The sequence below is a fragment of the Vombatus ursinus genome, unplaced genomic scaffold (assembly GCF_900497805.2).
Source record: "Vombatus ursinus unplaced genomic scaffold, bare-nosed wombat genome assembly UNPS02007187.1, whole genome shotgun sequence".
NCBI classification, from domain to species: Eukaryota; Metazoa; Chordata; class Mammalia; order Diprotodontia; family Vombatidae; genus Vombatus; species Vombatus ursinus.
In genome coordinates this window covers 12,935-25,946 of record NW_020946965.1, presented here as the reverse complement: position 1 = coordinate 25,946, position 13,012 = coordinate 12,935, and the positions used below count along the sequence as shown (strand labels likewise).

The window sequence follows — 13,012 nt, the reverse complement described above, 5'->3', positions numbered from 1 at the left end:
CACACACACACACACACACACACACACACACACACACACACACACACCCTCCAAAGAGCTCTGTGACTGCCCGGGAAGTCCCAGCACATTGCCTATAGGGGAGCTTTGAAGCAGGACTTTCAGGCGGGGAATTGGTACGTTTTCTTCTGTTCCCTCCCTCCCCCCTTTACAATCCCTGCTCTCGCTGCCTGCCACCGCCCCCTCCTCCTGAGGTTACTGCTCCTGGGGCAGTGGTGTAGGTCAGCTTCAGATCCATGACTTGAAGAGATAAAAACAGAAGACCTGGTTTGGATTTCTGTTGAGGAGGATTAGAAAGCCAGCCCTGTGTCTCTAGCTCTCTAAACTCACCCCTCATTCGCCTCTTTCTTTCTCCGCCCCGCCCCCCAACCCCCCACGTGTAGACATCCAGCTGTCTGTGTATGACACGGGCATCAGTATGTGTGGAAAAGGGGGGGCACTGGTATCCAGGAAGGTAGAGAGGCAGCTGGCCACAGGAGAGATCAGGGACTAGGTTCCCAGACTGCTTGTCTCCCAGTCAAGCGAGGAGCTGAGGAAGATTTCGAAGATCAAGGAGTCCAGGTCACTTACTGAGGAGGGAGGGCAGTGGTAAAGACCCGTGTGGTGTGGAACGGAAGATCCTGGGTAGGGTGTTTGGGGGCTTATTGGCCAGGTTGGGAGTGGGGAAAGGAGATGCAAAGATGCAAAGCGAAAGTGTGTGTGTTGGGGGGGGGGTAGGGGGGGGGTGGGGTAAGTGGGGGGGGGAAGTGAGGAAGAAAGGGAAGGTGGAAGGTATTTCTCCTTCGGGAGAAGCCAGTCTGTCTCCCTTTAAGGCAGTGACATTTCTCTCCTCTCCCTCTACTCTGCAGGAATGTAATCTAGGATGCTCATTCTCAGGTTGCTCAATGTGGTTGCCCCAGTCTACTTCTTGTGCATCTCCCTGGTGACCTTCATCCTGCAGCTCTTCCTCTTCCTCCCCAACATGTTCAAGGACCCCACAATCACCCCTCTCTTCTCTCCGGCTCTGCTGCATGGAGCTCTCTTCCTCTTCCTTTCTGCCAATGCTCTGGGCAACTACATCTTGGTGATTCAGAACTCACCTGAAGATCTGGGCACCCGAAGGAATGCAAGGGCTAAAGGAGTGGGCACCCCTTCTGAGTGGCCAGAGGCAGGCAGGAAGGCCTCATCCTCCTCGCAGAGCACCCACTTTTGCAGGCTCTGTGCTAGGGTGACCCTGAGACACGACCATCACTGTTTCTTCACAGGAAACTGCATCGGGAGCAGAAACATGCGAAACTTCATCATGTTTTGCCTCTATACATCCTTGGCTTGTCTCTACTCCATGGTGGCTGGAGTGGCCTATATCTCTGCAGTACTCTCCATCTCCTTTGCCCACCCTTTGGCCTTCCTCACACTCCTGCCTCACTCCATTAGCCAGTTTTTCTCAGGTAAGTCAGCCTGATAACAGTGACCAGTCTCAAGGTCACAGCTACCACCACCAAAATGATTATCAACATCATCATCATAGAATCTCAGAGCTGTAAGGTAATTGAGGGACCATCAAGTCAAGCCCTCTCATTTTAGAGATGTACAAAACGAAATGACATGTCCAAAGTGACACAGAACTGGAATTAGAATTATTATCTTTACTTTCTCTTTCCAGTCTCTTCTTGCCTCTTTTTCACTGGCTATGTGATCTTGGACAAGTCACTTAGATTCTCTGAACCTTTGTGCCTCAGTTTCCTCACTTGAAAAATGGGAATAATAATGCTTGCACTTCCTGTCTTACAGGGCTATTGTGAAGAAAATATTTTGTAAGCATAAGATGCCATATAAATATGTTATTAGTAGGTGGTCCAGTGGATAGAATGCTGGACATGAAGTAGGAAGACCCAAGTGGCCTCAAACTAGCTGTGTGACCTTTAGCAGATCACTTAATTGTTGTTTCCTTCAGTTTCCTTGTCTGTGAAATAGGGATAATAGCACCCACCTCCCAGGGTTGATGTGATATTGATAACATATTCTGCAAACTTTAGGTGCTATATGAATGCTCTACCTAGCAATCATGAATAACTACTTGCTAGGATTTTTTGTTTTCTCAGAGCTTTGTAACCATTTGAGTCAACTGGATCCCTTCACACTGTCCATTAAGTTCCCTTTTTACTCAACCTGGGAAGACTTGAGTCCACACCCAATGATGGATGATATACCTATTGTCTGAGGACTAATCTGCTTAATTTGGAAGAGTCTCATGACCAGGATGGCCACAGGGGGATGAATTTTTGGCCACAATACCTCATGAAGACTATTTCCAAGGGAAGAGAGGGATTGTGATTCATGCTGGCAGAGGAGACACCCATATTGATGTAACCTCAGATCCTTAAAGTATAATATCGTTAATATGTCAGGAGTTGTAATTTTGCCCACGTGTGATTTCTCTTCATTGATGCAGATCACAGATTTTGACCTGTCTGTGACTTAGTTTTTTAGCTTAGAGACATTTAGAGACATTACTCATGGTCACATAACAAGTAAAATGTCAGAGGCTGGATTTGAACTCTGGACTTCTTGACTTCATGTCCAGTGCTCTATCCACTATACCATACAATCTGCTTTTCATTCCCACACACAGACCTATAAAATAAAAAGGTTCATGAACCTGCCTGCCCCCAGATTCTAGGAAAATATCAGTGAAAAAGAGATTGCCTAGCAAAGGCTAAATCATAGACTCATAGATTTAAAACTGTATCTAATCTCAGAGCTCTCTGCCTGGGGTTGCACTAAATGCAACACTCCCCCCCCCCTTTTTTAGAGGAAGAAACTATGGGTAAGAGAGATTAAGTAACTTGTTTAAGATCACCTAGGTATTAAGTAGAAGAGCTGGGATTTGAACCCAGGTCCTCTGACCCTTACATCTAGCTGCCTTTCCACTACCCTCTGTGGGAAAAACCCCAGTGCAGATTCTTATTTCCCAAATCTTCCCCAGTTTCACTCCCCCATCACCATCTGGTGCTCTTCTAGACTGGACTTGATTGGATGGTAGCAGCATTTTAGAGAACAGATTCAGGGTGTCCCAAAAGTCTTAGTGCAGTTTTAAGCTTGAGCAGTTTAGAACTCCCCTAAGGCTTTTGGAACACCCTGTGTAATACTGCCCAAGTGACCACTGTAACTAACCTAAGTGGGATATGACTTGTGGTGGCAACTTCTATAACTTTTGCCTAGTCTTGGAATTCAGTCCCTGCATTGTTTCTTTTTACTATCACTGACCTCTGACCTTATCTGAATGTGGGTACTTCTCCCCACCTTAAGAGTGGGAGAGGGAGAAAGCTATGGGCTCAAATTGAAAAACAGTGAGAGCTCCCCTGGAAAGTGAGAATGCCCCTTATTGTCTATGTGACCTAAGGCAAGTCTCTTTCTCTCTTTGGACACCAGTTTCCTCATTTATAAGAGCACTGGACTAGATTTCAGACAGACAGATTTCAGGGAGCCCATGAATTTGGATGGAAAAAGTGACATCTTTATTTTTCCATATAATTCTTGGTTTTCTTTGTAATCCTTTTTTATGCATTTATGTAATCCCGTATTTTATTTTATACATTTAGAAACATTATTCTGAGAAGAGGACCATAGGCTTCACCAGATTACCTGAGGAGTATGTGTCACAAGAAAGGTTAAGAACTCCTGGGCTAGACAATCCACCTCTAAGGCCCTTTCTAACACAAAACTTTCAAATCTGTAACCTGTTTATGGCAAGAAAGAGCTAAAAACTTCAGGGAAACAGCCTCCTTTTCTAAAGAGCTCACTGGAAAAGGTCTATCCAATCCTAAATTCTCACTTCTCACCACCTCAATCTGGGCTGAGTGAAAGGGATAAGGACATATGCATTTTAGATATGAAAGCAGATTAAGAGGAAGAAAGGAAGTCTTTGTCACCATGAAAGAATTTAGCTCCACTGAATCATATGCCTGGTAGCTCCTGCAGCATACATACTGATGACTACCGGTGAATCCAGAGGTATAGGAGAGCAGAGCCAGCCCTCTATCCTTAGGCTTCCCTATGCATAGTATTCAACTAATTTTATCTCTAGAAATACCGCCTATAAGGTAGAGCTTGAAATATATTCATACATACTTCTTTAGTTGATTCTGCAAGGGAGATTGGTAACAAACTCCATTCCATTACCCCCATTCCATCCCTCTCCCTCCCTTCTATAAGAATAAATCAAAGGAAGACAGAGAATGGCTTTTGGGCCCCACTTACTTCTTGGAATGACGATCATGTGGGGAGGAGCTAGATTGAGGGGTAGGGGGTGTGTGGACACAAATGGAAAATTTTAAAACCACTCTGCTCCTCACAAGGTATCATTTTGGTCATAGTATGCTTTTTTATTTTTATATTTTTTATTTTTAGGCAATTGGGGTTAAGTGACTTGCCCAAGGTCACACAGCTAGTAAGTATCAAGTGTTTGGTCTGAGGCTGTATTTGAACTCAGGTCCTCCTGATTTTAGGGCCGGTGCTCTATCCACTGTCACAGTATGTTGATACAGCTTTCTGAAGCGTAGATCTTCCCAGGTGATGGAATTACCAGAGCATAATTTCATTGCAGCAAATTCGGTAGAGTTGGTGGCTGGGAGTGGAGGAGTGTTGGTACAGAATATAATTTCACGAGGGTACAGAGGGTGACCCATCTCCAAGAGAGTGTAATTATGTTCCTGTGGGGCTACCCTTGTCTTGGTAACACCAAGAGAAAGGCACCACAGTGACAGGACCCTCGGGGTATTGGCTGGTGATGGTTGCACCCCATATTGCTGGTGACAGGAGTGGAGGGATAGCATATCAACTCCAGAAGAAAGTACACCCCTGCAGATGTCAGAATCATGGGACAAAGACCCATTTGTTCCTTGCTAGTAACTACATAGAGAATCACTAATCTTGGTTAGCAGACATTTAGCTGAATCAAAGAAATTTTTAGTGCACCAAGAGATAGTTGATGAACAAGTATTAGGATAACAGTAATAACTCATTATGTAGCACGCTGATCTACAAAACACTTTTCTCAGTGCTGTGCTGTGAAGTCATTTATAAAGATATCATCCCCACCTTACAAATGAGGAAATTGAGACTAAGGGAGTTTAAATGATTTGCCCATACTCATGAAGCTAATAAGTGTCAGAAGTAGGATTCGAGGAAAAGTGTTTTGACTCCAAGTCTGGTGCCTTTTAGCCAGTACTAGGTTAGTTCTAGAACTCAGAGCCTTAAGGTTTCTGAAGCAGAAGCAAAAGGGTTTCAAGCGAAGTATCATTGTATTAGTGATCTGATACAGTGTGGCTGCTAACAAAATAGGTAGGTCAGGGGTGGGGTGGGAGTGAAAGTGAGTTCTGTGGAGGGTATGACCTGGGGCAGATGGGATGAGATGGAGTACACAAAGCCATGGAGCTGCTATTAAACTTTCTTTCCAAAGTAGTTTAATAATTTAAAATAGACTATTATAAAGAAAGAGTCCTGAAATGTCTCTATTAATGATAAGAACAAGTCTGGGAATCTCTCCAGAGTGTAGCCTGAAGTCCATTGAAAATTTACTCAGACAGGGAGGAGAAGGGGGATAAAAAGGAGCCTTTTATTTTAAATTGATAGAAGAACTCTATGCATAGTTGTGGACACCTAGAAAGTGACCTGGTGATCAACACAAAGCTCTTTCACTTATAGATGAATTAGGAATGAGCCTATTGTCTGCCCAATTCCCTGACTCCACTCCATGGAGAATGGACAAAAGCTTTTTGTCTTTTTGCTCCTTCTCTTATCCTAAGAACATCTGTATGACACTTTATAGTTAACAAAGCACTTTAGTCACAACATTATTAGGGGATAGATAATTTTGTTCCTGTTCAGTCATCTCAGACATGTCAGACTCTTCGTGGCCTCATTTGGGGGTTTCTTGGCAAAGATACCAGGGTTGTTTGCCATTTCCTTCTCCAGCTCATTTTACAGGTGAGGAAACTGAGGCAAATAGGGTTAAGTGACTTGCCTAGGATCACAAAGCTAGTAAGTTTCTGTGGCGGGATTTGAATTTGGGTCTTCCTGGCTCCAGGCCTGGTGCTCTATCCGTTGCTCCACTTAGCTGCTTTATTATTGTCTCTATTTTCTTTATAAAATTATAATATCTATTTTATAAATAAAGAAATTGTTCAAGAGGTTAAATGGTTAAATATCCAAAAGGTTATATAGGTACAACCTGAGGGAGCAATTTCTGATGCTTAGTACCTCATCCTTCCCTCCCTCTCTTGCTACCACTCCTTTATCTCTTTCTAGACCTTCCTAAAGTTGTCTTCCTACCTTCCACACCCATACCCCCTGCCCAACTCACTGAGGCACATAACTTCTACTCAGGTTGTCCATTATCACCTCCTTCCTGTCCCTTCAGTCATTTCTTTCTCCTCCAGTATCTTCCAGTCCAAAGATTTGAAGCCACAGCCATTCCCACCCACCTACCCCCAGCCTCTGAGAAAGTCTAGAAAATCCAGACAGTTCAAGTTGTTTAAAATACATAATACTGCCTCTGGCCTTATGATCTGGTATTTCAGATGCACATAATCTGCAGCCAATAAAATTGCAAGTGACATGTGTCCTAGGAAAGGAGAGGATTCTTCTGCACCAAAAGTGGCTCCTGGTTATTGTCCCTTTGTAAAAACCAGAGAAGCAGCTTTGCTGAGTGGGTATGCCATCTTGTTAGACATAAAAATCAAAATCTCAGTCAACATTTCCACAGCTTTGCACAGTAGAGAGAGCATTAGATTTGGAATGAGAGGACCTGGGTTTGAATCTTGACTCTGCCACTCTCAACGGGCATGCTCTTGGGCAATTTAACTGACCCCTATCTGTTTTGGTTTCCTCCTCTACAAAATAAAGAGGTGAAACTAGTAGAACTCTAAATCTGTGATCCTAAGGAGCTTAAAGTCCTTCCATTAATTTGCTGTGTGACTGAGAGGGCAAGTTTACTTCATCTCTTTCAACCTCAGATTTCTCATTTCTTTAGAATGGGAATGAAATAACCTGGCCTTCTCCTGGCAAGCTATGATAAATAAGATAGAGTGCCTAGAGCTCTTCAGAAGAAAGGTGCCAGAGAACTTTCTAACATTTAAAGCAGTCCAAAATGAAACAGACTATTTGGGAGGTAATGAGCTTCCTGTCACTGGAAAGGTGTAAGCCAGATCTGGATGAGTATCCACTGCCAAGGATTATTAGAGGAAAAATCTGCATTGGCCGGGTAATTGAATTCAAATGTCTAACTCTTAAGATTTTACATTTCTATGAAATCTCCAGTGTTATAATTAAACATTAGAAGGAGCAGAGACAATGGGTTTAGACAGTTCAAATACCTAGAAAGAAAACAGGCCCCAATTTGTAGACACTGCATCCTAGGGGCAGAGACAATAACATTCTCTCTATTCTATGCTTGAATTATCACTAGGCTGTATCCCTAGATGAAATGCTGTGGTAAACAGCTCTGTCTTGTCATGGCTTGTCCCTGGATCTCTCACTGAACAGCAAGAAAAGACAAAGTCAGACTATGTATGTGGGTCTACTCTAATTGCTGAGACATTTCCCCTCCCCATCTTTCCCACCTCATAAGGGCAACTCTTTCCAGTCCACCTTCCTTGAGCCCTGACTGAAATGATGTGGTGGGGGATCCTTAAGGCACTTGCTCCTTTCTTGGCCTGTGGACAACCAATAATAACCGGAACTGACAGCAGAAGAAATGGGTCAAAGGGTTGGCTTAAAAAAACCAAAATTATCCTGGTCCTTTCTCCCCTTCCTATCCCATGCCGGCAGAAGGTGATTCTTTGAAATACCAGCTGGACTGAAGTCTCAGCCTCCTGGGCATCTGGACTTATTTATTTATCTCTGACTTTGCACTAAAAGACAGTCACCAATACCCCTGGGAATTTGAGTGAGATAAAAATGCTAATGAGGAAGTCCTAACCCACTCCTGCTTCTTCCTTGCCTGGCCAGATAACACTCCTCTCAACAGGCTTTACCTAGATTTAAAAAGGCAAGATCTAGGCAAGACCTAAAGTAATGAGTGAACTGAAGTCTATGGGGCTAGGGAACATGTCAACTGGCAAGGAGAGGGAAAAGGGACATAACTGGAATAAATAGAATGGAATTTGGAATTCAAAGCCAAGAATAGATTCTAAAGCTCCTGATGGCTGTCACCTTAAAATCATTTCAGGAGATAGTATTATCTCATAGGGAGAAAGAAGGAAATAAAGGACAGCTCATGGACTCTATTCTTATGGCCATCACATTAACTATTTGGATGGACTTAGAGCAACTCAATTCAAGAAACTTTTATTAAATATCTACAGTGGACAGAATTGTTTTAAGGCACTGATAGAGATGCAAAATTCAGACAGGATATGTTCCCAACTCTTATGAAGTAGGAAATGTATGGTTCAGTAGCAGGGCATGACACATTCGAAATAACTATAATACTAAATAATAAATGAAAGATAATAAGTGAAAGCTACAAATACAATGTGTATAAAATCTAAAGGGGGAAAGGTCATTACCAATGGAGGGATAAGGAAAAATTAGGGATGTAGATTTTTTTATTAAGAATATAGGGCGGGGCAGCTAGGTGGCGCAGTGGATAGAGCACCGGCCCTGGATTCAGGAGGACCTGAGTTCAAATTCGGCCTCAGACACATATCACTTACTAGCTGTGTGACCCTGGGCGAGTCACTTAACCCCATTGCCTAGCCAAAAAAAAAAAAAAAGAATATAGGGACTTTTGAAATCATCTAGTCAAGCTGATCATGTTAACAGAGGACAAAATGAAGGCCTAGGGAGGTTAAGTTACTTAAGAGTCACACAAACAATGAATGGTAGAGACTAGATTTGAACAAAGGTCTTCTGACTCCAAATTAATACTCCATCCACATTGGGCCTTAAAGGATAGACAGTAATTCAAAGGGCATAGGTATACCTAAATGGCCCATTAGATCCCAGAAGAGCAGGGAAGAGTAGAGAAAATTATGTTTGGGGCTTTGGAATTTAACTTAAGCCACTGTACTTCATTTCCTTCAAACATGCTTTTCACAGCTGTAAAATAGATGTGTGACCATGATTAGGGAGAATTGAAAGTAGAACTAGAGCTAAAAACTGGTTAGTTTCCCTTTCAACCTGAGTTGTTTGAAAATGCTTTGATGTCCCTCTTAAGCTCAAAGAACAGCTAAGCTGATAAAACATGCTCACATGAGACAGTTTCAGTTGAGGTTGGCTTGGCCCAAACTTCTTTAGTTTGAGTTAAATGTAGACCTTGACCAGTTCCTGAAGGTTCACATCTTCAGGAAGTTTCTCATTTCATGAGTTAATTGGGATACAGAAAAATATATTGAGGTTAGAGCTAAGGAAGAACTTCCTAGTTGTGGGAAGCTGACACAGAAAAGTTTAGACTACTCATTCATAGAAAAACTGAAGAATGGGGTACAGTAGACAATGACCTATCTGGGTCAGTTTAAGTATGGTCTTATTTATAGGCAGGAAGATATACTAGATAGCTTTGGGAGTCATTCAGCCTGAAGAGTCTAAGATGAGTGCTCTGTTCACTCTGCTGTCATTTCTTTAATGACTTTTAATCACTCCTAAGGTGAGTATTCTTAGATCCAATCCTGTGACTTATTCTTGGCAATTGTGTCACAATTCTGTTTGTAGAACTGAAAAGCCTTAAAGATGCCCTTGACCAAACCACCTTGTTTGACAAAATGAGGAAACTGAGAGCCAAAGAGATGAAGTGATTTGTTTAAGCTAGTAAATAGTAGAGGTAGGATTTGAAACCAGATCTTCTGGGTCTGAAACTATTTCTCTTTCCACTAGATCACAGTCTAGAGTCATTATTCTGTCCCAGTTAACTCCTCTACCTTATAAATTGACAACCATCTAGTGGTAGGTTTCCTGTTTTGTCCTTTAATGCCATCATCTTGTTCCTCTGCCCTGATATAAAAATTTCCTTCTTCTTGTTCCCAGCTGAGAAATAGAAAGGAGGGAAGTAATGATACAACTCCATAGAAATACCAAGTGTTCTTTTTCATGTTCCCTAAATGAAAAGCATAATGGATCTCTTACCTTTATAAACCACTCTTTCTATTCTCTCTCACTTTCATCTCCTGGCCCTCCCTTCCTGTGACCCTGATAAACAGCAGCAGCACAGAAAAAAAAAAAGTTAGGGCAGTTAGTTCATTTCTTTTCTCCCCTTGCTGCAGCTCTGTCTGCAATTGCTTCAAAATGTAGCTTCAGTCTCATTAATCTCCTGGTGGAAATGCATGAATGGGTAATGTTTCTGTACGTGGTCTGGATGCATAAAATGTTCTCTCTCCTTTTTTTTTCCTGCTCCTCCTTACTGCTCCCCACCCCCTACCAGGAGCTGTCCTTGGTTCTGAAATGTTTGTCATCCTCATGCTATACCTCTGGTTTGGGATTGGATTGGCTTGTGCTGGCTTCTGCTGCCATCAACTTCTGTTGGTGCTCAGGGGACAGACCCGACACCAGGTGCGGAAGGGGATGGTGGTTCGTGCCCGACCCTGGAGGAAGAATCTGCAGGAGGTCTTCGGAAAGAGATGGCTCCTGGGCCTTCTGATCCCTATGCTCAATGTGGGAAGTGAATACCCTCAACATAAGGGCAAATAACAGTCCCACCCTACCTGGCTTGTCTCTCTCACACCCTTTCTTTTCTTTATCTCTATCCCTGCCTGAACACAAGCACATTTTCTCATTTCTACTCATGATCCACTAGAATACTCAGCAGTAGGGAAAGGTCAAGTCAACTCTCAGCATATCAACCTACAATCAAGTAAATAGACAGTATTAAATAGAGGACCAACTGCCACTCAGTAGAGAGGAAATCCAATAGCCCAGAATTCTGAAATTCATGTCACTAGGAAAACAAACTGATGAGATGACCATGAATTCCCTTAGGACTGACTCCTACTGCTCTCAGAACTTTCTCTTAGATCCTCTTTTCTCTCCTAACCCCCAATTTCCCAATCCTTATGTCTCCACTCATAACAATTATATATGATGTCATGATTAGTTAGGAATCCTCCCCTCTGTGTAGTTCTCCTCCAATACCCTGATGAGGGTAAGATTGAGGAATGATGGATTGCTGAGGCTGGTGCAAATCTCAGAATGACCTTAGAGGCAATGAGAAATGTTCAGAAATAAAATATATGAGAGGTAGCAAAGCAGTTGCTAGCCCCTATCCTGCCAACTACAGGAGAGACTAAGAGAATTTTAGAATAATAATAACTGACATTAATTTAGTGAGTTAAAGTTTGTAAAACACTTTGCATCTATTTATCTCAATTGAACCTCACAGCAACACTATGAGGTAGGTACTACAGGTTTTATTATCCCAATTTCACAGATAGGGAAATTGAGGCTAAACAAACTTAAGTGACTTTGCATGGTTACATGGTAAAGATGGTGGGATTTGACCCCAGATTTTTCTTGACTTCGAACCCAGCCCTTTTATACTACCCCACATTGCCTCTACAATATTAATTTGGGAAAGGATCTTAGAGACCATGTAATCCAACTCCTTCATTTTGTAGGAAATAGAGTCCCAGAGATTTCCCATACCATTAGTCAGTGGCTAACTGGTACTAGAACCCAGATCTCCTGATTCCTAGTCCAGAGCGGGATAGTCCTTCCATGCTCTCTCTCCTCCAAGGTATGAGAACAAAAAAGGAGGAAGGACTGATTCAGTTATTCCTTTTCATAATAACACAACAAGGTGACAGCAGATGGCCTTGTATTTTTACTTTCCAATCTGCCAGCTGTCCTGCCCACCCCACCCTACCCTGTCTCTGCTGCTCACCACAGCTCAGAGTCTAGTGATCAGCTTGATTTTAAAGCCAATTGCTCCTCATCCACCTGGCTCCTTTCCAGCTCTTCTTACTTGGTTGGCAGCCAGGAAGACAAGGACAGTAGTTAGAAAGATAAAAAGGAGAAGTGAAGATAACTTAGAAAGGTGAGTAAGAGTATTTAGTGACTGTGTGTGTTGGGTCAGCAGCATGAACTGCAGTGTGTTGGGTTCAGGAATGAAAGGGCTTGAGATTAAAACCAAAAGAGTGTTTGATGAATGAGAGTTTATTGTTAGAGAGGGAGACTTATCAAAGAAATTTTACAGTACATGTACAAAGGATCATATGCAAATAAGAATCCAGAGCTGGAAGGGTTCTTAGAGGTTGTATAGTTCAACCACATCATGTTATAGAGGAGGAAACAAGTCCAAAGAAGTGACAAAACTTGCTCAAAGTAATCCAAGGATGTGACAGAGCCAGAAATCAAAACTAGATTTTCCAACTCCAAATCTATTGCTCATTATTCTACACCTCATTTTGGCTCACTGTACCAAAGACCTTTTGAATTCTTAGACTTTACCAACAATGAAATGAGCTGCCTTCTGGTGTAGTAGCCTCTCCCTCTTTGGAAGTATTCAAGAGAAGCTGGATGAATTAGTGTCAAAGATTAGGTCATTTGACCCTTTAGTTCTACCACAACCTGTAGTAAACCTTGAAGGGGAGGATAAATAGTAAGTTGGCACTAACAGGGAGATTTTTTTAGCAAGTCAGATTGGGGAGAATCAGTGGGTGGGGAGTCCTTGTTTCTGGCAAGCAGGTATTCTACAAACCTAAGGATCTCTGACTTCAATTGCCTGTACTAGATTAGAGATGGAGAATAAAAATCAAAGTCCTGATCCTCTCCAGATTCTACAGAGCCCTTGCTAGCTTCTTCCAAGCTATGAAACTGGTGATACAGTTTCTTGGAGTCTGAAGGTTTACTAGGGATGTCAGTGCAGAATAACCTAAGAAAGAAAGTGGAGGACCCTTGCCAAGTCACTTCACTCCACTGCCTCACAAAAAAACAAAGGAAGTGGGACAAGTGAAAGTTAGGGAGACAAAAGTCTGATTCCCATCAATAGGGAGGAACCGAGTGACACTCACACACGGTACTG

At 42.5% G+C, this 13,012-nt stretch overlaps 1 protein-coding gene across 1 annotated transcript; it reads left to right on the top strand.

Moving 5' to 3' along the window:
- Window positions 1-880: 880 nt before the first annotated feature.
- LOC114033441 (palmitoyltransferase ZDHHC22-like) lies at window positions 881-10,683 on the top strand. The gene is made up of 2 exons (XM_027848939.1): window positions 881-1,445; window positions 10,418-10,683. The coding sequence occupies exons 1-2, from the start codon at window positions 881-883 to the stop codon at window positions 10,681-10,683; spliced, it is 831 nt and encodes a 276-aa protein (XP_027704740.1).
- The last annotated feature ends 2,329 nt before the right edge of the window (window positions 10,684-13,012 follow it).